The following is a 28000-nucleotide window of genomic DNA, read 5'->3' on the forward strand; positions in this document are numbered from 1 at the left end:
GCACCGTGCCTTAGGGCTGTAAGGCCTGCTAGAGCAGTGACTTATCTATACCTGAATAGGCAGTGAGAGGCTGGCATGGCACCCTGAGGGGAGTGCCATGTCGACTTACTCGTTTTGTTCTCACCAGCACACACAAGCTGGTAAGCAGTGTGTCTGTGCTGAGTGAGGGGTCCCCAGGGTGGCATAAGATATGCTGCAGCCCTTAGAGACCTTCCCTGGCATCAGGGCCCTTGGTACCAGGGGTACCAGTTACAAGGGACTTACCTGGATGCCAGGGTGTGCCAATTGTGGAATCAAAAGTACAGGTTAGGGAAAGAACACTGGTGCTGGGGCCTGGTTAGCAGGCCTCAGCACACTTTCAATTAAAAACATAGCATCAGCAAAGGCAAAAAGTCAGGGGGTAACCATGCCAAGGAGGCATTTCCTTACACATCTGAAAACTAAACATCTGGGTGAGTCCAGGGTGGTGTGCTTCACATGCACCCCGCACCATTTTCTTACCCACAATGCCCTGCAAACCTCCAACTTTGCTGGAAATCACTAATTTTTCCCACGTTTGTGATAGAACCAGAACCTTCCGGAATCTGCAGGAATCCACAAAGTTCCTACCACCCAGCATTGTCGCGTTTATACCAATAAAATTCTGCCCCACTTGTCGGCCTAAAAACGTTTTTTTCCAAACTGCCCTTTTGGACCCGCTTTGGTTCCCCCCCTCAATTTCGACATGTTTTTGCTCTTCCCTGTCACAGGCACTTGGCCCACCTACACAAGTGAGATATCATTTTTCCCGGGAGACTAAGGGCAACGTTAGGTGCTAGGAAATTTGTCCCGGTGCGGTGATCCCACACAGCAATGTGGGGGAAAAGTTTTTTTTTTTTTACAGCTAAATTTGTGGTTTGCTGAGGATTCTGGGTAAGAAAACACTGGAGGATCCACGCAAGTCACACCTCCTTGGACTCCCTTGGGTGTCTAGTTTCAAAAATGTTTGGGTTTGGTAGGTTTCGCTTTATGGCTGCTGAGCCCAGGACCAAAAACGCAGGCCCCCCGGCAAATACAGGTAGTTTTGTATTTGATAATTTCGATGCGGCCACATAATGTTTTGGGGCATTTCCTTTCGCTGGCACTAGGCCTACCCACACAAGTGAGGTACCATTTTTATCAGGAGACATGGGGGAATGCTGGGTGTGTGGCTGCTCTTCAATTCCAGAACTTTCCATCACCAAAATGTGAGGAAAAAGTGTTATGTTGGCCAAATGTTGAGGTTTGCAAAGGGTTCTGGGTAACAGAACCTGGTGAGAGCACCACAGGTCACCCCATCTTGGATTACCCTAGGTGTCTAGCTTTAAAAAATGCACAGGTTTGGTAGGTTTCCCTAGGTGGCGGCTGAGCTAGATGTCAAAATCCACAGCTAGGCACTTGCAAAAAACACATCAGATTTCACTGTAAAAATGTGATGTGTCCATGTTGTGTTTCCTGTCACAGGCACCAGGCCTACCCTCACAAGTGAGGTACCATTTTTATCAGGAGACTTGGGGGAACAAAGAATAGAAGAAGTGTTGTGGTATTCCCCCTGGTCTTTCGCAGCATTGTTTACTCCCTTTCTCTCTCCCCCCCCCCCCCCCCGAAAAAAAGTCTATTTGAGAAATGCACTGTAATTCACATGCCAATATGGGGACCCTGGAATTCAGAGATGTGCAAATAACCACTGCTTCTCAATACCTTATGTGCCCATTTTGGAAATACAAAGGTTTCCTTGATGCCTATTTTTCCCTCTTTGTATTTCTCCAAATGAATTGCTGTATACCCTGTAAAGAATGAAAACCCATTGCAGGGGGCAACTCGTTTAATGGCTTTGGGTACCTGATGAATCTACAAGCGCTATATATCCCGCAACCAGAAGAGTCCAGGAGACAGACATAACAGTATATTGCTTTCAAAAATCTGACATCACAGGAAAAAGTTACAGCATACAACGTGGAGAAAATGGCTGTTTTTTCTCTTCAGTTTCAATATTTTTTAATTTTAGCTGTTATTGTCTAAGGAAAACCTTGTAGAATCTACCCAAATGACCCTTGTCTACTTTTTAGAAATGTTTAGGTGTCCGGAATCCAGCATTGGTTTTTACACCCAATTATGTCACTAACTGGAAGGAGGCTAAAAGCAGAAAAATTTGTAAAAATGGGGTATGTCCCAGTAAATTGCCAAAATTGTGTTGAAAAATGTGGTTTTCTTGTTCAAGTCTGCCTGTTCCTGAAAGCTTGGAAGATGGTTAGCACAGCAAACGCTTTGTTGATGCAGTTGTCAGGGGGAATTACCACAAGCCTTCTTCTGCAGCCTTTTCCCCCATTTTTAAAAACAAAAAACAAAAAAGTTGCTATATTTTGGCTAATTTCTTGGTCTCCTCCAGGGGAACCCACAAACTCTGGGTACCTCTAGAATCCCTAGGATGTTGGGGGCGAAAAAAGGACGCAAATTTGGCGTGGGTATCTTATGTGGACAAAAAGTTATGAGGGCCTAAGCATGCCCTGCCTCAATAGCCAAAAAAGGCCTGGCGCCTGAGGGGGAAGAGGCCTGGTAGCGAAGGGGTTAATGTGCACATTTGGCTTTTGAAGCTTACTGTGAGATTTACAATTCCTTGAATAGTTGTTGAACTCGCTGCTAGTGCACATGGACTGACTACTGGTAATGGGTTAAATATAAATATTGGAAGAGAACATGGCATTGTAAAGAATATTTAGGCATACATCTGTTAGTTCACTAATGTTATTTAGGCATAGGTTTCCATCATTTATCACACGTTTCATGCACCACCCTGTGCTTTTTCAAGATGTATTGTGTGGCAGGGGGTTTAATCCTAGTTGCCAATTTTCAGTTGGAACCAATGGAAAACTATGTGAATGTGAATCAAGCACCATATTTCAGTTTTTCTCAGAATCCTCTTGCATAGCGATTCATACCATTTTCTCACCTGATGTTCGTTTTTTCTGCCATCTCAACGCAACTTTTTCCCTCCTTTTACCATTTGTTTTCTGCACTCTGTGGGTAAGCCTAGTTTTAAAATGTAAGCGTCACCTTCTCAATGTTTGTTCATTTACCTTGTGACTTTTCTCTTATCCTTTTTAACAAGTTGTTTATTCCTTTATTTCATTTTTAATGCTGTCTTCACCAAACTTCCTTTACTCCCAAACCCTTCTCCCTTCTCCCATAAGCCTTCTATTCCTGATCCTCAAACACTTCCGCATTCAGCCCTTTGCCCACTTTAATTCTTCACCCAAAACCCTTAACTTTTCATCATTAATCTATTACCCTAATTTCTTACCCTAAAAAGTATTAATTAAATATATATATTATTTACATATTTAAAAAAATGTTTTTACTTACAATGAAATGACAAACATTGGGATGGTCTACAGTTATGTTGTAGTGCAGAAGTAAAAGCCCATATGCAAATGCCTCGACAATTAAATGAATGTGCCTAAATTGTATTTATTAGTGTTATTAGTCAGCATAGCCCCCACACCATGTCCTTTATCACTCTGATAAAACCTACCTTGGGCTTAGGGTCACCTACTGAAGGTTATTACCATAAGAAGAGTTCAACTCATAGAAATTATATTTGTGCATGTGGAACCGAAATTCAAAATGCAATAGGATTCTTATACTTTTCTCTCCCCACAGAGAATATAAATATTGGTACTTGTTTATGTACTTCAATGTCTTGATCAAGTTGGTAATCTGAAACTCCCTGTCTTTGAGTGAGGAACGTTTCTGTATTTGTGAATAAGCATTAGGGGGCAGAGTCCAATTTTAGCTTTATCTTTTGCACCATATAATGATGAAATTCAAGAGATTAATTAATTGCAAGCCTCCAAAAATGCATCCAAGTTTCACCTTTCATAGACCTGCTGTTTGTGAATCCGTAGTTGGTGCTGCTGAAAGCGCTATAAAGACGATCTGTGTAAACGTCTGACTTGACTATTTCATTTTTGATAAGAGTATGGAGCAAGGAAATTTAAACAGAGCAGGTAAAATGGGATCCTAATCCACAGTTAGGGTCCCATGGATCAAATTCTTGTTCACCCATATTCACGCGTTGGCTTTTCTATGTAGGAAGGGGCTAAATCGGAGTCTTTCAACCATGCCATTTTGTGTTGTGTGCTAGGTGGTGTAGCACAGTACAGCGTTAATGTGCTGCTCTTGGATGTCACTTTCACTCACTTTTAGCACCGCTAAAAATATGTGAAGAACATCATGCTAGAGCAGGTGAAGAACATCATGCTAGAGCAGGTGAAGAGTGTGCAGCTGCCCTTGGTGATTTGATACATGTGTACTCATCAACCTCTGGTGGTGCATTGTACTGAATTATGTTAAACAGTACACTTAAAAAAACAAGGTGATTAGCATGTTTTGGATGGAAACATATCTTCTTCGTTGTTTTTGAAATACTGAGTGATGGGTCTTCCTAAAACTGCCTTTTTCAGTTTGATCCACATTTTTATATATATATATATATATTTTTTTTAAACTCTTGGTGGTTATTATTGGCTTTTATGATTGTATATTATGCATCATTTGGTTATTTCATGAGTAATGCAGATAATTACATCGTTCACCTGTGTTTGGTTGCTGCCTACATAGATTTACACTGTTTAATATGAATGGTGTTAAAAGGAGAGGAAAATCTTGTGCGGGATTAAGACTTAAATACAATTTTGCCAAGGAACCGTTGTTTGACAAGGAAACTTTTCAAGTACATAATTCTCTCAAGTACACCTTTTCAGTGTAGAGCATACTATGTGATAAAGTAAGCAGGGGCATACTTTTTGGAGTGATGACCGCACTCCCAATGCCTTTCTCTTTGGGGACATCCACATTTTGTGATATAGTTTTAAAGGAAATGTGTAAAGCATAAATTAATTTCGCCCTCCACCCACACACATCTCTTGCAGTTTGTTCCACTTTTTTGGTGTTGGTTTCTTGAGTGTTTTTGTTTGGCGATATTTGTGGGGCATGGCCAAGTATTTTGCTCCATTTCACGTGTACTTCAAAAATGTTCCACATTGTGTGTCTAGATTATAGATCTAGTAGATTTTTTTTTTTTTGTGTGACTGGCCTCATGAATCATCAGCAGTTTAGACCTGGATTGGTGGGAGGTGGGTGAGACCTATTTTAAATAAATTATGTACTTACATGGTTCAAATTATGAAACATAATATTTTTACAGGAGTTGCATCCAAGTAATATGGTGATTGGCCATCTAAATATCTTTACCCATGGAGTTATCTCCTATTTCTCCCCCCCCTTGACAAATGATTTCACTTAGAACACTTTTACTTCAGCTGACATAAGGTTAATTATAGTCTGGCCTGTGCTCTTTCTGAGTTGTTAGATACCCTAAGGTAAACACGTTATTTTATTTTTTTAAATTGTATTTTATTGACTTTGATAGAACAACAAATAGACACATGCAGTGCAAATCCCAATTGGTGACAGATTTCAACGTCACTGAAATGGGAAACCTCTATATGGCATGCATGTCGTCATCAGCGAGGTGTATACAGTGGTAAGTACAGTGTGTTAAATGGACTAAGTCTGAGCAAAACATCAGTAAAGAGCTCCAGTAAAAAACTCTCCTGGTTGTCTTATACATGGCAGTTCAAACATCAACCAGATCTCCCTCTGCCTCAGCTTTCATCAGTGCTCGAGTTCCCATCCTCACTAAACCTCTCAACCAATTGGGCCCTGAGTAACATCTCTTCTATGTGAGACAATCGCAGGTGGTGCTCTTCTGCCACTCACCATTCCATTAGGTCTCTCAACCACTGGGCTACCTGCGGAACCCTAGTGCTGACTCACTCAATGGCCATGCGACGTTTCATCAGGAGAAGAGCCAGTTGAGCGAGGTTGTAGGGGATTTTCCACCCTCCTGCCCTGTACGCCCCAAAAAACAGGTAGTCAGTGTTAGAGGAATCACCATTCCAGTGGCTTCCACATTTCGTGGTAGCACCTGCCCCCTGAAAGTATGGACCCCAACACATTCCCAAGCCAGACTTAAGAAGGTGGGGCTCACCTTCCCACATTGCATACATTTATCACCTTAAACGGGATCCAGTCTGTTGAGTTTCTAAGGTTGATATATAGGTGCGGTGTGTAAAATGAAAGTGAAGCAACTTGAATCTGGTATTTCAAGAGACCGTGTGCACCAGGGCAGATTTGCAACTCCAGTCAGTATCTGCAGTGGGTTCACCCAGATCATGTTCCAAGGCTCAACCCGCTGTATATGGGTGTTTTCGCACTTCACCTCCGAGGGTCTTTTAAAATGGTGTGATCTAGTGTTGCTTCTCCCCCTCACTCACTCAGGCCATCAAGCACTTCCAGGAGCCGCAGGGAAATCCGTCCATAAATCCTTCGCAACACTGTAGTTTAGCATAGTGTAAAAACTGGCCAGGGCCAACCCCAAAGAACTTCTGAACATCTTAGAAGGTGCTAAAGGTCTTAGCAGGATATAAATCTCCTGCCGCCTGCCCAAACCCCCCGTTGTTCCATTGACAAGTCAGCATCCATGTGCCCCGCGCCCCGCCCCCCCTCCCATTGTTCCATTGACATGTCAGCATCTATGGCTTGGAAGGGTACCAGATTCTGGTCCGCATCTATGGCTCGGAAGGGTACCAGATTTCACAATCGTAGCACCCTGCTGCAGGGGGCTCTATAGAGGACCTTCTGAGCCACCTTTTCCCAGATCGCAGCTGTGTTTTTAACTAGATACGAGACAGGGTACTCCGACCTACTCCTGTGCACCAACAACTGAGGCAAGGTATCGCACCCTACCAGGTCCCCTGGCTGCCGTTTATCCCAGTTGTCCAACTCTGCCAACCATCTGGTAGCATGTTGCAAATGTTTTGCATAATAGTAAAACTGTATTTCTGGGACAGCAAGCCCTCCATCCTCTGTCTCTCTTAAACTCTGCCAAAACCACCCTCCTGCGTTTTCCCACCCATATCAGGTAAACAATTTATTTTGTCTCAAACTCATTAGCCCTTTTTTTTTTTTACACTTCAAAAACTGTTTAATTACACTGCTTGACTTCTTTAATGCTTTATTCAGCATGAGCCCCATAACTTCTATGTTTGTGATTCATAGAGTGATGTTGGGGACATTGTGGAGGCCGTTACAGTGTTGGCATAGTGTGTGGGCTGCAGAATTGATTTAGCAGCAAAGTACTTGTTGGCTCACTTCAGTAACGGCCACTGAATGAACACGGTGTACAATAGTAGTGGCTACAGGGGACAGTGGAAATTGGCCATAGTTAATTTAATTGAGAAATGCATAGCTAATGTGGTGGGTCCAACTGGACTGCCTACGTTTTTCTTGCTTGACAGAGTGAGCAGGGTGCCATCCCATAGCCTGAGACACGGAGGCCCACTCAGATGGGTGGAGGCGGCCAGATGATTGCACTCGAGATGGAGACATGATGCCACAGATAGCCACGTTAAGGTGTCCCTTTAAAATAACAAGCATTTGCAATGCAGTGGGTCTCGCGTTTACTCAAGTTAAAGCTGTTTGCTGCAAACTCTTAACTGGACTTTTTTGCCACATAAACTGAAAAGGAAAACAGTTTCACATAAGCGCAAAGCAAACACACAAAAAGGAAACAGAACTTTGCTCGCATTGAAAAGTTCAATTATCCATGTAACAGGGTCGATGTCATGCAAAGCGCTCTACCGCTGCCCAGTGAGATCGTGCTACCTACTAAATAGAGAGCCTCGTATGTTTTCAGTAGTTTACCGGTGCGCTTGGGGCAGAACACCGGAAAAGGATTGACATAGGCATGCCTTTCACTAATTAAATCAAGCTAATTTTAAAAGGTAAACCCACGAACCAACCAAACTGATGGGCTTGACATGGGTGTGGTTACAAGCCCATAGAGAGATTTGCACGCGACCCTTTTAAAAAAAAAAAAAAAAACTCTGCTCTTCTTCCTTGATTACACAGCTTCTGTGCAATTTAAACAGGCCTCATTATTAAAGGTTAGAAATTTTTTTAGGGCCTCAAGGATATTGTTTTCCTCCAAGTTGAACATGATTGCCAGAACCTTTTAAGTTCTTCCCTTAGCTGTCTAAAGCCTGAGATTGACTCGTGAAATATAAAGGCTGCAAAGAAGGAACCACCTGGCAGTGACTCAGTCAACTGCACAGGAAATGGCACATGCTATTTACTGTATTATATGCAGGACTGTAAAATGGCTGACCGAACAAGTAGAAGGCAAGAGAAAAACATTTGTGTAAATAAATGATACAATCTGATGTCAGCCCAGTCATCTCCGACTAACAATAATGAAGATGGCTCGAATTTGGCGAACTCTGCAGGTGAGGCAGTGACATGCTGATAGTCGCACTGCATACTACTGATGTCTTGTAGCCCACTTTGTGGATTGTGGCTGTGCCTAAGTTGCAGTGCATCAGACTGTTCCCAAAGTTCTGGTTCGAGATATTTGGATGGAGCACTGTTTCGTACTGGCCTGGGATATGGGAGTTTAGGTTAGACGAATGTTTGTGATTCTTGTAACTGACAATCATGTCTTTTGATATGAGTAGGCCATGACCAACAAGGGTGTGGAAATTACCCTATTGGGATGCAGCGTGGAGACAAACATACAGGGTAGCACCCCCACCTAAATATTAGACTAGAGGAGTCTACAGCGAACATAATATACATTTAATTGAAGGCAATGGGTTCTGCCTTCAAGCAATATAAGATTTATTCGAAAAGGCATGTGGGCCAGGTGATTTTCCTATGTGAGAGTCACCTGACTAGTAAAGAAGCAGCTTAGCTACATCGTAGATGGAGATGTCTGGTACTCACCACAACCTACTCTGGCTAAACTCCAGGGTGGGGTACTGGGGTCCTTATTTGGGTTCGCATCAGTACATAGAGACATAGATCTGCAAGGACACTATATGGAACGGTCAGAAAGCGATTCTGGGGAGACCTTACGCTCCTGGTTATAATCAGCTGCTGTTTTGTGATAGAGTATCTACTAGATTTGCTAATTGGCCCCAATTTCCCAGAATCGTTGGAGGATCTGGGGGAAGGGAGATATAAATTGCATTCTAAACGTGGGCTAAGATAGACCATTGCCACCTCTGTCAGTTTCACGACCTTTGGGAGTAGCCTTAGGCGTCTCACAATGGCTGCTTGATTGGGAACTGGTGGGTATATTAAGACTGATTTACCCAACTGCAATAAAAAATATTTTTTTTTTTCAGTCCATGTCGTGCATGCCCGGTTGTATTGTAGGAACTGAGCAAATAACCATGGATGCTTGCTCATCAGAACGTCTGCTGAGGCCTTGTTGGGCCACAACCCACTGATATGGCCTGTGGGGGAGACAAGCCTCACTAATATCCACCTAGTGCCTTCTGGGAATAGCCCTGGTAGTCTTAGAGTTTCACTCTGTCATCCATCCACTGATTACTTTAAGGTTAACCACCAGACAGTGGCTATCCCACTTGCTGAGTGTGAAGCATTTAAGAGGCCGCTGCATAGGAAACGTGGTGCGAGAAAGATGGGCACTAACAGGGGTGCTGAAAATACTTAAATAGCCCCTACAGAAGTTGGAAAAGGAGGCAATGGGAGACTGAAACAAGAGGCTGCAATCAAAGAAACTTATCTCACAACAGGGCTGGCACTTGGAAGTCACGTTAGTAGTAACTCCGCTTTAGGTAGTATTACAGTAAATTATAAAAGATCAGTGCAGCTACCTCTACTCTTCAAGTTGAAAAGTGCCTGGAGAGCGCGACACTCACCAAGGTTTCGGGAAAAGAAGCTGAGGTGTTAGGGAATCCGATTACTGACGGGGAGTCCAGCAAACCATTGAACTGCTGGCAAAACTTCTGGCACTGATGATTAGCCCACTGAATTCTACCAACTGACCAATTTATACAATTCTGCATGGGATCTGGGTAAACTCCCTGACGTGGAGAATGATGGATTCTGTGATAATCCAGATTCCCAAACCATGCAGGGATTCTGCCAACTGATCATCCGAGTGATTCCTTTCTTGAATGAACCTCTGTTATAAAATAAAAAGCAAGGTTTGGGCCCTTTAGCTATAGCCACACGTAATCACTAATCCATAGGGACCTGAATAGCTTTATTCCCATAAGAAACACAGCTATTAACATCAGACGATTTCTGAGAATACTGGACATTTGCGCCAGTGCTTTAGTCCCGATAATTGATTTGGAGAAGGCCGTTTGACTACATCAGCTGGGAATTTCTGTTTGGGGTCCTATGGTTATGGGCGAAAATTGGATCGTATGGGTCAGGCTGCTGTACCATATCCCCACAGCTAAGGTCAAAACAAATGAGATGTCTCTTTCTTCTATTTAGTTCAACATGGTATGAGAAAAGTTTGCCTGCTTTCTCTCATGCAGTTTGCCCCGCCATTGATCCCTTCACTGTCCGAGTAAGTAGAAAAGACGGCGATGGGTCGCATATCTTGTCCTTCTATATTAACAACCTGCAAATTTTCTCGATAGATGGAATCGAGGGTCTTTCACCTACAGTAAAACAATTAGAAGTTTGGTGAATTGTCTGGCCTTTGTGTTAACTTGTGAAAACATCCACTTTTTCTTTGGCCTGGAATAGTTGTGTGGTTTGAGATGTTGGCCACCTGGGGGAATTAGATGGGAATCAATCATTCCAATACTTGGAAGTTAGCCTAAATGACACTGCAGGGAGTGGGCAACCTTGGGGTAGCAGTTCGGACCATGATGGGCAGCATTGAATTTTTGATAACGCTGCAGCTGTCGGTGATGGGCAGAATTGTATTAAATAACATTGTGACGCTCCCAAGACTGCTCTTTTATTTTAGTAATCTTCCCATTTGGATACTGATGTCTTGTTTTAGAGACCTGAAACAATTCTAATGGATTTGTCCTGGGCTGAGCTATCACAGAGTAGTTTTAAAACACTTAAGCACCTGAGTTGTTGACTCACTCTGGCCTCCTGCACTCCCAGTTCCAGGCTTACGTGTCAGTAACACAGGTGACCAAGCACATATGGAAGACTAATATTTTTGAACCACACCCCCATAAGTTTAATAATTATTGTTCAGAGAAGGGAGCGGCTGCAAACTGGTGACCTCGTTTTACTGTTCCTTGCTGAATAGGACCTAATCAGGCTCAATACATGTGAAGGATGAATGGGAGACTAAACTGGGCAGGGTCATCAAAAACAAGGAATGTGTGATATTTCCTGAACACACACAAGGTCTCCAGCAACATGACACTTGAATATAATCATTGTAGTTACTTGCATATGACTTATTTGTCCCCCACAAGTCAACTGGATAATGCCTGTTGAAGACTTGGATGCATTGTCTGTAATGCCTACTTATATAACATGGTTCAGACCTGTAATGAAGTCCAGGTATAGTTAAGCAGTTAGAGTTTTTCTTCAGCAGGTAGGACTGCTCACGCCAGAGGCCTGCATATTTTGTTGTTGCCTTAGCTTAAAACTTCCGAAGCTTGTAACAGGTATATAGTCTTGGCACTAATTCCAGCCAGTGACACATATCAGTGTATTGGGAAGCTAAAGTACATCCTTCCATTGACAGATGGTTGCAAGATCCAAGCGCATGAGCCAAATCTGAAAGCTTTGCACACTGAAGAATGAAGAGGCCTTCATAGGAGGCCACTGGATCATGTGTTGGACGAAATATTAGTCAACTTTGATAAACCTCAGTTGAGCAAATAGTCCACTTTTAGGAAAGTTGAAGGGATCAAGCCACTGACTGAATTTGTGCCTCTCCTTTTTTTTTTTTTCTACAGATTACTTCTGCATAATTCCTTGATTGCATGTTGCGCACCAAAAAAATGCAGGGACCACCGTGAGTCGGTGATTTGTTTAGTAAGTTAGTTGTATAATATGGTTGACATCTGTTTAATTGGTGATTACCAGCACACCAAACTCTCTTTTTCTGCCAGTGACTCTTGAAGAACATAACGCAGCTTGCATGTCCTGTACTAACTGGGGCAAAGAATATGAAATGGCACTGTATTGATCTTTATATTATATTTGCACTACAGATGGTAGTTGCAACTGAATATCTGGCTTTATATGTGCATGGTGAAAACAGACATCTGCAAACAGTGGATTTTAACGTCCAGAGTCAAAGTGATGAGTATCTGTCATCCACACATATACCATGGAATTAGCCTTCATCAGTGCGAATTATAAATATAATCCCCTTCTTTCAGATGAGTGGCTTTCTAGGAATTAATCACTCTGCTCTTTAAAATATGATGGAACCCTGTATCTCCTTGCAGTAGCCAAAGTCCTGTCCATGCCACCATCCATCACCAGAATAGAATTCCCTGCAGTCCGTTTCCCCACTGACGAAGGTTGCAGTTTTGTTTTTTGGCAGAAAGGAAGGAAATGCTGCTTGAATGGAGCTTTTGGCATATAAAGATACAACTCTGAGTTCCATTCAACTCAATCGTAACTTGACAGTCAGATACCTCTGTTTGGGAGTCTTCTGTATCATGCATTTGAAGAAAATGAAAGTATCTAATAATTAGAATATTGGAATGCTGGGGGCTCCATTGAAAACAATGGAGTGCTGCGGGCTTTTACTGGCCGGTAAAAGCCCGCAGCGCCAACATTCCAATGTTCGCTTTGTTCACAGCAACAGCTGTGAACAAAGCCTCACAGAGCCCGAGGGGATTTAAATCCCCTCGGGCTCCGTGAACATTTTTTTTTTTTTTATTCTGCCCTGTGTGGCAGAATGTTCTAATAGCCTTAGAACCCGCCGTAGCGGGCTCTGCCGGCTATTAAAGTCCCTCTCCCTTGTTAAATGCCCTCGCCTTCGGCTCAGGCATTTAACGTGGGGAGCGGGCCTTTAATAGCCGGTAGAGCCCGCTACGGCGGGTTCTAAGGCTATATTAGAATTGCCTTACCTGACATTGTATTTGATTCTGGACATTGATAGTACTCTCAAGGTTGGTCTCTCTACTTCAAATGCATCGAAAGTAAGCACAAAATGTTGGGATGTAGCTCCTTGATGTCCTGGAAAAATATTGTACATTTTATAGGGCAGTTCAGCCCATGATAGTCAGGGTAACTAATTTATCCTTGGTTCCTAATTGCTACACTTTCTCCATTGTGTCACTTGTGGACACTGGACTAGGAATACACATGGGTGAACACAGAGACTTCTGGATGTGTACAGAAACCCCCAAATTCCCCTCAAATGCTATTGGCATTTTGGTGACTAAAGTCTACCTCTGGCAACATAGGCTACACGCTTCTTGGAACACTCAATCTCTATCCTTCATCACCACCCACCCCCCAGCAATTCAGCTACTCAGTGGGGAAAAAAAATCAAATTTTCAACATTTAATGGCTTGATTGAAATACGACCAGTCTTCAGTGCTATCGGCCTCCTTATGGTTTTTTTCCTCCAGCCTTTCCATTGTCACTACTCCTTTGTGGTTGTCGTTACCTTACAAAATCCCTTAACACTGCTCCTCCCTTGGTCTGCTCATCTTCAGCGATGTCTGTATTCAAGGCTGAAGCTGCATTGTTCAGCACAGTATAATACCTTGACTGCTTACTCCACCTGTACGTAACACAAAATGTAAAGAGCCACTGATATCTGACATTTTCTTTTTCAAGGAATGTGTCCGGGGCCTTATCAAATTCCTAATGTTCAGGATGAGTGCAGGTCTTGAAGAGTCCATGCATTGTAGACCTTGCACATAATTGACATCTTTCTCACTCTCTTCACTTTAGGGCTTGCAAAATTGGAACTAACTTTATGAACCAAAGAGTCTAATTGCACTTCATTTTTTTCTGCTCCTAACAACAATACCTACCATCCAACGCAGAAAGCTCTTTGGTGTGCCATCTACTGTTGCTTTCATATCTCTAATATGGACGTTCTTTACTATGGACCAATTTTCAGTGTCTTGAAGTTTAGCCATGTTGTGTTGAGTGCTGCTGGTTTGAGCTACTAGATTCCGCATATGTCCCCAAAGCACTTTTAACTGTCTAAGAAGAAAAAAGACTATCTGCCTTCTTGCAGTGACAGGTTAGCATCTGTTCAATTATTCAGTTAGATAAATTGATATGTTGCTTTTTTCTTGATCACCTGCCTTTATCTAGATATCAAATTATTTCATTGCGAGACTCGCTGAATCCTCCATTTTCCACTTTTGGCTAGCTACCTTTAGTTTACACTCATTAGCTTGTCTTCATTTCTTGCCTTTATTTTCCTTGACCAGGGAGTACTTAATTGACTTCATTACATTTTGAGGTCCCATCCATTCTGGCCTTTGCTACATTTCTCTTACCACCCTTCCCTCTTGGAATCTTGGGAAGGGGTTAGCCCTTTTCCCCTATACCAGCTACCTAATAACTTTATAACTGAAGTGGTGGACCTTGTAGCTCTCCCCGTTTGCACCAAAAGGCAAGAAAATTGAATATTCTATTAGCATTTGAGTAAGTACCTTCAATTCCTGGCTTGTAGCCTGGGTTATTGTGAGAGGTCCTGAAATACGGAGACTTAGCTGCTTTTAAAGTTAGACTCACTTACACAATCCCTATTTTCTTAACAGTAATGAAAAGTAGTAAAACTTAATTGGCGGTTATATCTCACGTTTACAGCTAAGATGTGGTTGGCAAATATATTTTGCTGTATTTTGGACATCACCTGATGTCTTTCTTACACCCCTTTCTATGAGAACCTCACACAGGTTTAGATATTTTGTTAATTGTACAGCTTCGGAGCTACGTTGCGATGAAGAAAGTGCAGTATGTTCTAAGGAATATCTGTTTGCTTTGTGTATTGCATTTGTGTAAGTAGTGTGCGCTATTGGAGTAGCAATGCTTAGCTAAGATATGGTTTTGTTGCACATTTTCTGTGAGAGTTTGATAAGTTTCTCTTTGCACAGCTGGGGGTGAGAGATTGATGTTTCTAGAGTTGTTGGACCAATATGCTTTGGTTTTGTGTTATCGAGAGACCCTGATTGTTGACTCTACTGCATGTTGATTTGAGACAAATGTGTTTTGATAATTTCAGTTTTTTTTTTGTGTGTGCTAGAAACACGGTACATATTACCGATACCCACTAGATCTGATTGGTGTGTAAATACTTTTGATAATTACTTCAGAACACATTATAAGCCGCAATCCAGTATGCAAGGCGCTTGGCAATTGCACTTTACCACACAGTTAGTATAATATGTTATTTTAACACAATAAACAAATGTTTATGTATTGCATTGTGAAGGGATTACATCTGGAGTAATTTTCTATGCACAACATTCTTTACATTCTACAAATGTGTACTGTTGCATGCCATTCAGGTGACCAGAAGTAATACTTGGAATAAGGCATATTTGTATACATCCAAAGGCATCTTGTGAAATATCTAAATTGCCTGAGCATTGGGAGACAGTGTACAGTGGGACTGACTTGGATCTTTAACTGAAAATCCATGAAGAAAAGCCCTCCCTCATATTTGGTGTGCATTGGTATGATGGCAGCTAAAACAATATGCTCTGGGTAACACAGGGATTTGTTGATTTCTGCCTAGGCGTGATTGTAAAGTGATCGCTTGGGAACTCGCTTGTTCAAGGTTTTAGATCCATTTATAAGAACATGAAGTTTCCTACAAGATCAAGATGAATGTGGCAAGAAGGATCTTGAATGATAAATTGATAAATGCTTTGGTCCAGAGAGATGTGTTTTTTTTCATTAGTAAATTACTACATAGATGCTGCTAATTGAGAATAGAACTGGAGAGATGTAGAGAATGATTAAAGAAAATGTCTCAAGTACTTGGTGCATGGTTGCAATTCCACTGGCAGTGAAGTAGGTGCTAGCTTAATCTATGTGCAATTTATACAGACCCCCCTTGTAAGGAATTAGAAGAACATGTTGTACTAGAGGTTGCACTGAATTGCTGTCTTCCTGTCGGTGCTTGCTGGTGCACATTCCACACGACCTTCCAGTTCAACCCTCGCCATGCAAACACACACACCTTGTTGTGGGACTGAAGGACCATCTGTAGCTGGAATATGCAGGAGTTCTTTGCCAAAGTAGTTGTATGAAAGTTATCCTGCCTGTAGTGAGAGATTATAGAATGGTGATGTTCTACTCAGTGGGAAAGTTTTCACACTGATGCAGCATTGAATAGCAGCTCTCTCGCTTCTTGGAAACTAAGGCTCATGCAGACGTATTGAAAACAAAGAATACTGAAATTCATCTGAGTTAGTGCAGTGATCAATTGTCAGTAAATTTCGGAGTAGTAAGGAAACACACAAATTCTGAGCTACTTGGCTCAACAGCCTTAGCAGAGCGGTGAAAGAAAAGGTGGGAAAAAAAACCCAAATAAAATGAGTAATTAAACAAGAATGTATAACTCCAAGAAAGACCCTGTTAGGGACCCTGTACGTAGTACATCTCTGGTGTCGAAACATTCAAAGGGCAATGCAGGAATTCTCCATCCACAGTATATTAGCTTCAATGAAAGAGACTAGAAAGTCGCTGGAAACCTAATAGATGCAATCAATCTAGTAAGAGCAGATCTGCATAAGGACACAGATGAGGTTGCTAATGTAGAGAAAACTGTGAAGAAACTGCCTGAGGTGGTCATATGATTGCAGAAGGTGGTGGATTGTTCGCTAGACTGGTGTCCACGAAAAAAGGTGGAAATGAGGTTGGAGAAAGCTGAAGGCAGGCCTCGTAAGAGTAAAACATGCCTGATCTGACTCCAGGAAAGTACTGAGAGCTAAAGCATATTTTGATATTTGGAGGGGTGACTCAAGACGTGAAACTGAAGGGTTTGTCAACATTTTTCTCTATTGAAAGGTGCTCTGGGATGTCCTCTATTGCCTTGTTCCCCCACCGGCTCTCCTGAACCCCAAAAAGGTGTTGCATGTTAATTTGGAAAATGCTGAACTATAGGGATAGCAGTGCTATACTGTAGGAGGCTGGGCAATGAGTCTCTTACAATATGAAATACAACACTGCTGTTATTCCCTGTTCGTACGCAACTTGTGCAAAAGCAACAACTATCGTTTGATGCTGTGAAAAGAGATCTGAGAGCGATAAATGTCAAACCTATGCCCTTAATTTCCATCAGTCGCTCAATTTGGTAGAAAATGTTGACTGTTTTTCATAAATCTTGAGCAAGCATTGTATTGGATTGAATCCATAGGCTGTGAACATTAATTTAGGTCTGGTGCCTTGTTCACAGCTAGAAAGTCACCAGCTGTGGATGATGCTTTTGATTCTGGTATCGGAAGCAAATGGGCTTAGCTGAGAACTTCTGTCTAGAATGATCAAAGCCAGAAGGGCTGGAACTTGGACCTAAGAATCCTGTAACTCCGTAATCAGACAATGTGGGATCTTTGTTCAGCACTCAGTATTGCACATAATCAGTAATGGTCCAATGGCTTGACATTGCTTTACACAAAGAATATACTAGTTACAAGCCCTACAAATTGAAACTTTTTTGCTTTCACTAAGAGTCAGTAATGGAGTGCATTGTCCGAAACAGCAAGGTTCGTATTGCCAGATGTGGGTAGTCACTCTAGATGAATGGCGGTTTCCTTTCCGAGCAGCTGATCTTATGTTCACTGGTGCTGAAGCACTATCTTGACTGCAGCATCATTGTATTACTATGTGTGTTGTGTTTTTATTATTGTTGCTGTTGTTGATGGTATATTTTAGAATATTGGCTGGGTGAAGACTTCCAGAGAGCTCTTGTGAGATCTAGCTGGGAACAGCGACTACTGGTATGTTTGAATGCTTTGATCAGTCAACATCTATTGGGGGTTTGGGCTTCGGAATAGAAAATACTAGAACATAAATATTATTATTGTAATAGGGCAGGATTAACTGTTTATGATCTTCAGAATATAAAGGTGAAATAAACCATATTTGATGGATGGGGTATTTTTATATGATTGTAAGGCACAGATATCTTAGCTGGAAAGTGCTGCCTGACTGCTCGCTCTTTTTCACATAGGTGCATTACAAAAATGGGTACTAAAATGACTATCGTGCATTGACACGTGTACACATCTACGAGCTTGGAGTGGGTTTGTGTAATAAAATACCCATTGCAAAATTGCCAACTATGCTTGCGCATACATCATGACACATCACTTGCAAGCGGCAGAAATCATTACCAAAGACGAACAGCTCCGCCTTGAAGATGAGGACTGGCATTTTCTGTGCTTGTTTTGTTCAGACACTTATAGAGACATTGAAGGACTTGTATTGTGTGTGCCAAAACTGGCTATGCCTGCTGAGACCCATATGAATTTTATTGTGCCTTTTCCAAACCTGCTTGTTAATTTTTTTTTCCGGTTTGCCTTTTTATGAATTTGATGTTATGTCAATTTGTATAGCATGCTAATCGCTGCAGAGGGTATCCAGGGACTTGGGCAGGTGTCTGGTCTCCAAGGTGCTTATATGAAGACCCAGGTCTTAAGCTTCTTGTGGAACTAGAGGAGGAGTTGCTGGTGTATTGAGGGAGGTCATTCAATTTCTTGGGTGCAATGGAGGAGAATGACAACCTCCTTCTTTGCTTTTGTAGAAGCAGAGTGTGTGAGAGTGAGGCAGAACGTATGAATCTGGTGGATTGGTGAAAGTGTATGCGGCTGCACAGGAATTCTGGTCCTGTGGTGTAGGGCTTTCTATGTGTATATGGCAAGTTTGAATTGGTTGCGCTTGTGATTGAAGAGTCATTGAAGCTTCCAGCGGTGTGGTCTGATGTGAGTGCTGGGTGGGAGGTGTAGAGTATGAGTCTTGCAGTGGCATTTTGGATGTTCTGTGTATAGTGGTCCATCTGGTATTGAGGCAACCATTTTACGATTATTTTCAGCATGAAGAGGATGTGGAAGCTGGAGGTGTTCACTGGTTTGGCTTCAGCTGTTATGTTGAGCTCATCATCTAGGTTGATCCCTAGATTTCCTGTGTAGCCTGTGGGTGTTCATTGTAGCTCTGACTAACAGGTGGGGCCCCTTGGAGAAGTCTTTTTGCCGACGACCAGTACTTCTGTTTTCTCTGAGTTGAGCTTCAGGCAGTTAGTTCTCATCCAGTCTGCTACAATGATCATGCAGTTGATGAAGATGGTTCTGGTGGTGGTTGTCTTGTCCGTCAGGGACAGCATCAGTTGAGAGTCATCCGTGTGGGAGATGGCGGTGATGTCTTGTGATTGGATGATGTTGGTGAACAGTGTCCTATGTTGAAAAGGGTGGAGCTGAGGGACGATTGTCGTGGGACTTCACATATCAGTTTCTGCCTCTGATATGGAGGGGAGCAGTCTGACCCTTTGGGTTCTTCCCATGAGGAATGAAAAGATGCATTTTAGAGTGGATCCTTGTATGCCAGTCTCGTCGAGCGTGTCTTCTGATGAGGGATTTGTGGGAGACAGTGTCATAAGCCGTAGAGAGGTCTGGCAGGATGACGGCTGCTGTTTCTCCTCTGTCCAGGATAATTGTAATGTCGTCTGTGGCTGTGATGAGTGTTGTTCAGGTGCTGTTATTTTTTCTGAACCCTGATTGTTATCTAGAAGATAAAAGCTCAAGGCGATATGTAAGTTGCTTGTTGATGGCCTTCTCAATCGTTTTGGCTGGATAGGGAAGCAGGGAGATGGGTTGGAATTTGCCCAGGTGATACTGGTAGGCTGTAGGATTTGTGAAGAGGGCATTGATTTCTGTTAGTTTTCATTCATCCAAGAAAGTGACAGACCTGATATAGATGTTAATGTGGGTTAGAGTGGTGCTTTTTGGCGATTTTGCCAGGTTGTACATGTAGGGGCATGGATGTTATGAGGGTCCTGAGCGGATGGTCCACATGATTGCCTCTGTCATTTCTGGTGGGGGTTTTCCATTCAGTCATGTGGCTGTTTTGGTTTTGGTTGGTGGTGTTTAGGTAATTTGAGTTCTTGAGGGTTGTGTTGGTGTGTTAAGTTACTGTAGATTTGTGATTTAGCTGTGAAAAAAATTGGAAAGGTTGTCACAGAGTTGTGGGGAGGCAGTGTTTGTTCTACCGGACTGGATTCCTAAGTTGGGCCTGGTGCAACTCCAATTTTCCCAGGCCATCGCCAATGCACTTGTAAATTTTAGCTTTTAAGGAGGCCTTGTTGCAGGTGTTCTTCCACCTCCCTCTGTCATGCCTTTATAAACAGATTTTTTTGAAAAATGTTCATTTAATACAATCCTTCCCCAACTGAGATTGGGTGTGAATGTCATTGTATATTCATTAGGGATTTGCAGTTCAATCAAGACCAGTACATCGTTCAACCACACAGTAACCATAGTTAGCAACTCCCTTCCCCCTACCCGCCCCCTTGAGTTGATATATATATATATATATATATATATATATATATATATATATATATATATATATATATACACACATACATACACACCTCAGGACAGTCACACTAGTATATTGTATATACAGGGTTGGGTAGTATAGGGCAGCGGAAGGGGCATGGACAGTCCTCTCATACCCATGCTCAGGCCTCTCATGTTTCATGTCACAGCGGCAGGTAAGGGGTCGAAGCTGGAGACCGGCCTGCCGGGGACCCTCAAGACTGCCTCTCCATATTTTTTTTTTTCAAACAGTCTAACAGCACCTCCCAAGCTTGTGCTATATCTAAGGGACTCGGCCCCCTCTGTGCTTCCCCGAGTTGTGTTGCACCTTCGTAGATAGTCCAATTCTCAAGTTCTTCTCAGCATACTGCTTTGCTGGTACCCCCAGTGCATTCCAGTGGCGTATGAGTCATCTCTTTGCGAGAACGCATGCCAGGTCCTGAAACCTGCTGGTGACGTTTGTCTTGAAAAAATGGGGTAACAAATCCAGGAGGCAGTGCCAGTAGCATGCATAGGAACTGCATATCAATAACTTCTGCCTCAACTCTTGTGACCTCTATCCAGTGTGTCCCTTGGTGTGGGAAATCCCAGAACATGTTTAATATCAGCTGCCCCTTTCCCATAGCATGGATATGTTGCTTCTAGTGTATGAAAATGTTTATTGCTATGACTGTGAGGTAGGCACTATGTAGAATAAAGTAGTTAATCAGTATAACTCAAGCATTGGTAGATATTTTTGGGACTCTGACCAGGATATTTGTTCAGTCTTTGGCAGGAATGGTACCCCCAAATCCTCCTTCGATTTTGTTTTCAGGGCGTTAAGTGGTTGACGGGCTGATTGTTTTGGGTGGGAGCAGGGCAGATTGTTTTGGATGGGAGCGGGCCGACCGTTTTGGATGGGAGCAGGCCAGCTGTTTAGGATGGGGGCGGGGGGACCGGGGGTAGGGCAGACCGGGCTGATTGTTTTGGACTGGAGTAGGCAGATTGGAGCAGGGCAGATGGGGCCCAGTTGTTTTGAATTTGTGAGGGCAGGTTGGAGAGGGGCAGATGGGGGAGATTTAAGTGGGGTGGGTTGGAGCGGGGAAGATGGGGGCAGGTGTGAGTGGGATGGACTCGAGCGGAGTGGATTGGAGCGTGGTGGACTGGTTTTGTCTCTGGGAGTGGACTGGATTGAGTAGGGTGGATTGGTGTGGGTGATGTGGGATTGGATCGGATGGATTACAGTGAAGTGTAGGATTGTGTTCAACCATAATTTCTGTAATTACACTTAAGAAAGAAACAATATTGCTTTGCAATGTTTAGAATAAAACAGTTGTAATCTTTTGAGAACAGCACCTACCTGTAAAAACAAAATGTGAATGCAAAGTGCTAAATAAAAGAAACAGGGTAACTATAAAAAATAAAAAGTAATTTGTTTTGCCCTGCTAGGCACGTTTTTTGTCACTCACACACCTTCTGTTTGCAGGGCACAGGATGTTTAAAAAAATAGTGTCAATCACATCGGGAGCAGTGATTAAGTTAAATCAATCAATGATTGGTCCCTGCTCCACGACAGGAATGGAAATTATGCTAAGCCTGCAATTATCAATTATGAGACTGTAAAGATGAGTTCCACGCAAGCCAACAAATGGTATGAAATGGGCAGGCTCCTAAGCCTGCCCATTGACTGTACGATTGCAGTAGTCTCCAAAAGGACAGACCTAAAAAGGTTTATATTCTAGAACTGTTCCAACATAAGAGGGAAGTGCTTTTGAAACCAGAGAAAGTAGCAGGTCAGATTGTAAGGATGATGAAGGCACATTAGAGTGTTGCTACACCTCTGAGGCAAGAGGGTTTATTAAATATGATGGAGTCATAAAGAAACAGTGAGACACTTTTCTGAGGTTGACCATGGAAAACACGTAATAGAAAAACTAAATGCATTTTAGCTCTGACTCATTACTTGTGCCACAGGCGACCTGCAGTGCTTATTCAGGATACTTTTGGGATTAATTAGGCAAGGGGGCAGGATGAAAGAGTTGAGGGGGCAAAGAGAGGTGAGGGAACAGAATTGTGATAATGCTGACCAGAAGCAATAGCTGAGAGTCCATTGGTCAGTGTAGGGGTGATATATATTACCATGATTATTAATGTTGATGCGCGTGACAGTTGTGACAGCGATGTATAAAAGTAGATGAGGTGATATTTATTTTTGTTCTCCTAATCTGTCCCACTAACATAGTTTGAGGGTTGAACATTTTTCAACTTGGGTGATAAGTGTAGGCATGGGCTTTGTTCTTTAAATTAAATTGAACAGAGTTGTAGTGATTTTTCATCAAGTCACACTGAGCTTGCGGTCCTCTACCTTCAGTACAATTTACTGTTGTGGTAAAGTCTAGATTTTTGGGTGTTTAATTTAATATACATAGATTCTGAAGATTAATTTAAATTGGCAATGATTTGGGCGATGTAGTGCCAGGGTGACTAACAAATAAGCAAAAGCATCAGAGAAGTATAGCTCTTGAGATGGAGGAAAACGAAGGATGACTAAATAGCAAAAGGCATTTTTCTCTTTGTTTGTTTGTTGTAAAACCAACCTTCCACTTAACAAAACTAGTTTAATCGTTTTGCCAGTATTTCTGTGATTAATCTTTCTGGCCTTATTGATTATTGATATGGGTCTGTAATTTTTTGTATGATTTCTTCTGTAAATGGGCCTTTGCCTTCAATATTTGTGGATGCATTCAGAAAAACATTAAGAACTCTAGTGATGTTTCAGATGAGATTACTGTGTAGAATACAGCGGGAATGCTATTCAGCTGGCAGGGAGTCCTCTGTCAGCTTGAGTGGTATTTGCATGGTATTGCTGTATTAATTTTAACTTTCGGATCGGCATGCAGTGCAAAAGTGTTCCCACCCTAGGCAGTTTTAGATGAGGGATGTACAGATCTTTGTGGAAATGTTTTGTATGATACTGTAGGTAAAACAACAAATATATTGATAATGCATTTATCCCTGGTGGCTGAATCACTTGTCTTGATATTTGTTAAACGCAAAAAAAAATCTTCTTGGTGTCGTTTCTGCATGACACCTCTCCTTGATATGGTACCAAATATCATTGCTAAAGTCAAATTATAGTGCCATCAGTTTCTGGTTTTGCTTAGATTTCTGCATACTTTGAAATTTGGAGGCTCAAATATGTTCTTCCCATTCTTTCATCTTTTTTAACAAGTCACGGTTTGTACAGAAACAATTTGATTTATTACAGATTTCAGTGTGCCCCAGCAAATTGAATAATGCTTTTAATTTTGTTTGTAAAGTATCCTTCTTGAGTGCTGTTTTTAGATGCTGTGCTAAGAATAGTACATTTAGTGAGAGGCAGAGGAGTAGGTAGAAGGATTTAACTTTTTTTGTTGTGTTTTTTTTTGTTGAGCATAGCAGCACGCAAGCGTTGCTCTTCTCAGCATGCTGTAATCTATTCTGTAGGCTTTAACCACGCTCATCACTTTCATTCGTTCCTGGACCTCCTTTTTAAAAATCTCTTTGTCGTTGGTAAATGCTTTTGTTTGCCCTGCCTTGAGGCTGTTTTGTTACCGGCTTGAAGACTTACCTTTTTACATGGAATATTGCACAATTGACAAGATACCTTAGTTTGGCCCACTATTTTTTTATTTATTTTGCCTCGCTGCGTCTCATTCATGGCGGTACGTTGTTTCTTCCTTGGTTTCCGGCATCTTGCTGTTTCTTTGCAATGTCGTCTGGTTTAAAAAAAATATATATATTTTGCAGTTTTATGTAGCAGAAACACAACACAAAGGTATTGGAGCATTTTTTTTTTTTTTTTTTCAGTTTTAAATAGTGCAAACTCAATACAAAGGTATTACATCGCTTTACATGAGCACCGGTTGCATTACACAAGAACACATTCATTTTTTTGGTAGCATGGGAATTAAGTGATTTGCCCAGAATCACAGGATGTTGAGCCGACGGCAAGACTTGAACCGTGTTCCCCAGCTCCAAAGTCAGCAATTCTGGCCCTTACACCACATCCTCTCCCCTAGTATTCTGTGTCTGGTGTGTTTTGGTTCAGTCTGAGAATAACTCGTTTTTTATAAAGCGCTTGGTAATACAGTTTCTGCCATTTCATAGCGCTGCAAAGCAGGTGCCATTCTAAACAAAATCACTATAATTACTTAGCAGTTAAGCTTGCCCTTCTGTTATTCTCTTTGTAAACAGTCAATGTTTTTAAAAGATAGGCTGGTATTGCCAATGTAGAGGAATCATTCCTTTAAAAGTTTAATACACAGAAACATATGGCTTCTCCCTTTTCTTTGCTCCTCACCCTTTTCTTCCCCTCATTCTCCGGGTTAAATGCCACAAAGGTGCCTTTGTGGCATCTTTGGTGCTATAAAAGTTTAGGTAAAGACACTAAAAAGGGTAGAAAACACACTTAAGCGATGGGCCTAGAAGGGTTGCTGTGGCACTTGGCACACATCCACTACACCCAAACCAAAACACATTCTCATTTACAACTCCAATAGCTCTAACTCTCACAAATGCATGACCAATTGCTTTGCAAATGCTTGTTCTTTATTTGGTTCACAATTGTCATACTTTTAATTTTGCTATTTAGGACATTGAAATTCCACATTAAATCCATAACTGAGAAAAATAGCATTTGTCATCTTTGTTGGTGTGCTTCTGTTGGGAAATGTGTATTGTGATAAAGTGCTGTATTTTATGAAACAAAATTTTATCAAATAGTTTCTCTACTTGGATATCATTCAAATGACTGATGCGTTTAAGTGTGTAAATTGGTTAACTAGATGGTGGGGTGAAAACCGCAAATAAGAGACAATAGTTAAAACATGTATACCAACCATCTTGTGTTTTCCTGTGTTGAGCAGATGCGAGAGCGTGCGTGCTGAGGATGTCTGTAATGGAGTTGCTGAACTGCTGTTGTGGACAGGGTGGTCTGTAGACGAGGGTCCCTCATAGGGTGATGTTTGGGTCAGTGTGGATTTGGAAGTGCAGGAGTTTGGCGTGCTGAGGGTGTCTTCGGAGTTGGTCGTGATCCTGAGGATGTTCTTGTGGATGATGGCAATGCCTCCTCCTGGTTTGTTGGAGCGGTCCCTGCGGATGATCTTGTTGCTGTGTGGGATGGCTATGGCGATGTCAGGCACTGAGGAGGGGTTCATCCAGTTCTCAATCAGGAAGGTGACGTCTGGGGAGACTAAGTCGAGTAGTTTCCATAACTCTACCTCATGCTTGTGGCCGAAGCGGGTGTTTAGGAGGATATGTCCGAGATAGTTGCGTCCTGCCTTGGTGGTGGTTCGTTCGCGTGGAGGCTGGTGAAGGTGCAGTTCCGGCAGGAGAAGGGTCCGCGGGTGGTCTGCGGGGAGGCTTGAAGGCAGACAGGTGAGCGGCCGGTGTTTAGAGTGGCGGCATTGTAGTGAAGATGTGAGTGGCAGCGGTTGGGGGGGGCAGGAGCCAGGGATATCTGGCACTGGGCGCTGTCCAGGCGTGTATGTGCGCAGACAGGCTTGCCTTTGGCACGGCGCCGCAGCGGCCGCCATTAAGTAGAGAGGTGGGGGGAGGGAGGACAGGAGGGAGGGGGCAGAAACACGGCGTGAAAAGGGGGTGGAGCTGAAAAAAGGGGGTAGTCTGTGGGGGGAGAGAGAGTGGAGTGAGAGAGAAACCAGGAAAAGGAGCACTAAGGGAGAGCGAGACAGAAGGTAGCCTAGTAGGAGAGCAGAGCTCACCCACTAAACACCAGGGATGAGGCGCAGGCAGAAGCCTGCGGGTGGAGGAGGGCCTTGAACTCCTGACAGGGGTCGGGCGCCGCAGCGGCCACCATTTAGTAGAGGGGTGAGGACAGGAGGGAGGGGGCAGAAACACGGCGTGAAAAAGGGGGTGGAGCTGAAAAAAGGGGGTGGGCTGCGGGGGGAGAGAGAGAGCGCGAAAGTGAGAGAGTGGAGTGAGAGAGAAACAAGAAAAAGGAGCACTAATGGACAGTAGTGGAGCAGAGAGCAACGCAGAGGAGGAGCGAGATAGAAGGTAGCCTAGTAGGAGAGCAGAGCTCTCCCACTAGACACCAGGGATGAGGCGCAGGCAGAAGCCTGCGGGTGGAGGAGGGCCTTGAACTCCTGACAGGGGTCAGGAGTTCAGAGGAGCCAGGGAAAGGGCTCTACTTAGAGGGTGGAGCCACTGGAGGCAGAGCAATGCCTGGAGGAACACCATGCCTTCACTTTTTTAATGCACAAAATTGTTGAACGGACTGATAATACATTTTGGAAACACTGTCTAAATCATACCATAATTCACAATAACAGAAACTGAAATCTACAACCCCTAAACTTTTAAGCATTTGTAATTTCTCACCATAATCTATTTTTAATTATATTTCATGCTTTCAGATTTAATCAATTATAACATTTTGTTTTCAGGGGCATATTGAAGGGTTCTTATTTGAAGGAGGAAAGTAAGACCCAAGCTCTGAATGAAGACTCCTTTGCTTTTCTAGCCTTGTTTTCCAGCACTACCAGGGTCTTTGAATGAGGATGACAATGGAAGAGATGAAGAATGAAGCAGAGACCACTTCTATGGTTTCCATGCCTTTGTATGCTGTAATGTATCCAGTGTTTAACGAGGCAAGTATTGATGAAAATATAAAGAAGCTTTTAGTTATCTTTTAGGTGATGTTTTTGTTACCAGAGTTGAAAGTCTGGGTGAAAGAAGAGACAGGAGGATTACAGCGCAATGCACCAATTCAGTTGAAATTATGGGGAAAGGGTTTGTGGAGTAGCAGTTATTTTGAAAAACTATAGTTTTTCAGTGAATGCACATCTCGATGTAGAGGAATTTTACAAGATGTAATTTTTTATTTCCTTAATTGTGAGAGCTGAATGCATGCCCACAGAAACATTATTTTTGCAGCATTAATCCTTTTCTGGATTCACATGCCGTGCATTATTCCGCCACCTAGTGGTTAGGTCCTGTAACGTTCTTGTTTTATTTTTTAATGGCTTTCCTAATACAAATAAGAGGTGTTCTATAATTCCTTGAGTGCGTTTTGTATCCCTACAAAACCTTTGACGCCCACCAAAGCATAGGAAAACTTCTCATGCATGGAGGCCCCAGCAACCCCAGAGCCTCATCAGGAGGAGCAGGAGGAGTATGAGGGCGAACAGATGGTGTAAGTCCATCTTAAAAGCCTATATGGATACTTGAGGCTGGAAAGCACAGCAGAAGGAACTAATAAATGCCAAATATCCTCAGCATTGCCTCTCTGAAAGACTACTTACTGCAAATTCTCCGGACTTAGATCCTCGGTGGGTGTTGAGACCCAACTCTGATAGGGCTTGGGAGTGAGAGCAAGAAACATGTTAACGTTGTGGTGCCCTCTCTGGAGTTCAAGGGTGGAGAGATGGGACTATTCTTCAGTTAGATTGCTTGCATTTTTATCTTCAGCTTACCCTAAGACTGACTGAGGTGACAATCTGCAGGGGGAACAAATTCAGCTGCCTGCATGGGACCTTCCTTTTGACGACAGCCAACTGCAGCATGGAGTCATCTTATGTTTGGTGACTTAGAGGTTTGCCTCACGGTCCCATACCCAT

General features: G+C 42.6%; 1 protein-coding gene across 1 annotated transcript in view; it reads left to right on the forward strand.

Moving 5' to 3' along the window:
- PDCD10 (programmed cell death 10) overlaps positions 1 to 28000 on the forward strand; it is a 212097-nt gene that overhangs the window by 14154 nt on the left and 169943 nt on the right. Inside the window, exon 2 of the mRNA XM_069213217.1 lies at positions 26828 to 27031. Coding sequence (XP_069069318.1) covers positions 26936 to 27031 — 96 coding nt within the window. The 5' untranslated portion in view covers positions 26828 to 26935. The remainder of the gene's footprint in view (positions 1 to 26827; positions 27032 to 28000) is intronic.

The sequence above is a fragment of the Pleurodeles waltl genome, chromosome 11, assembly GCF_031143425.1.
Source record: "Pleurodeles waltl isolate 20211129_DDA chromosome 11, aPleWal1.hap1.20221129, whole genome shotgun sequence".
Classification (NCBI taxonomy): Eukaryota; Metazoa; Chordata; class Amphibia; order Caudata; family Salamandridae; genus Pleurodeles; species Pleurodeles waltl.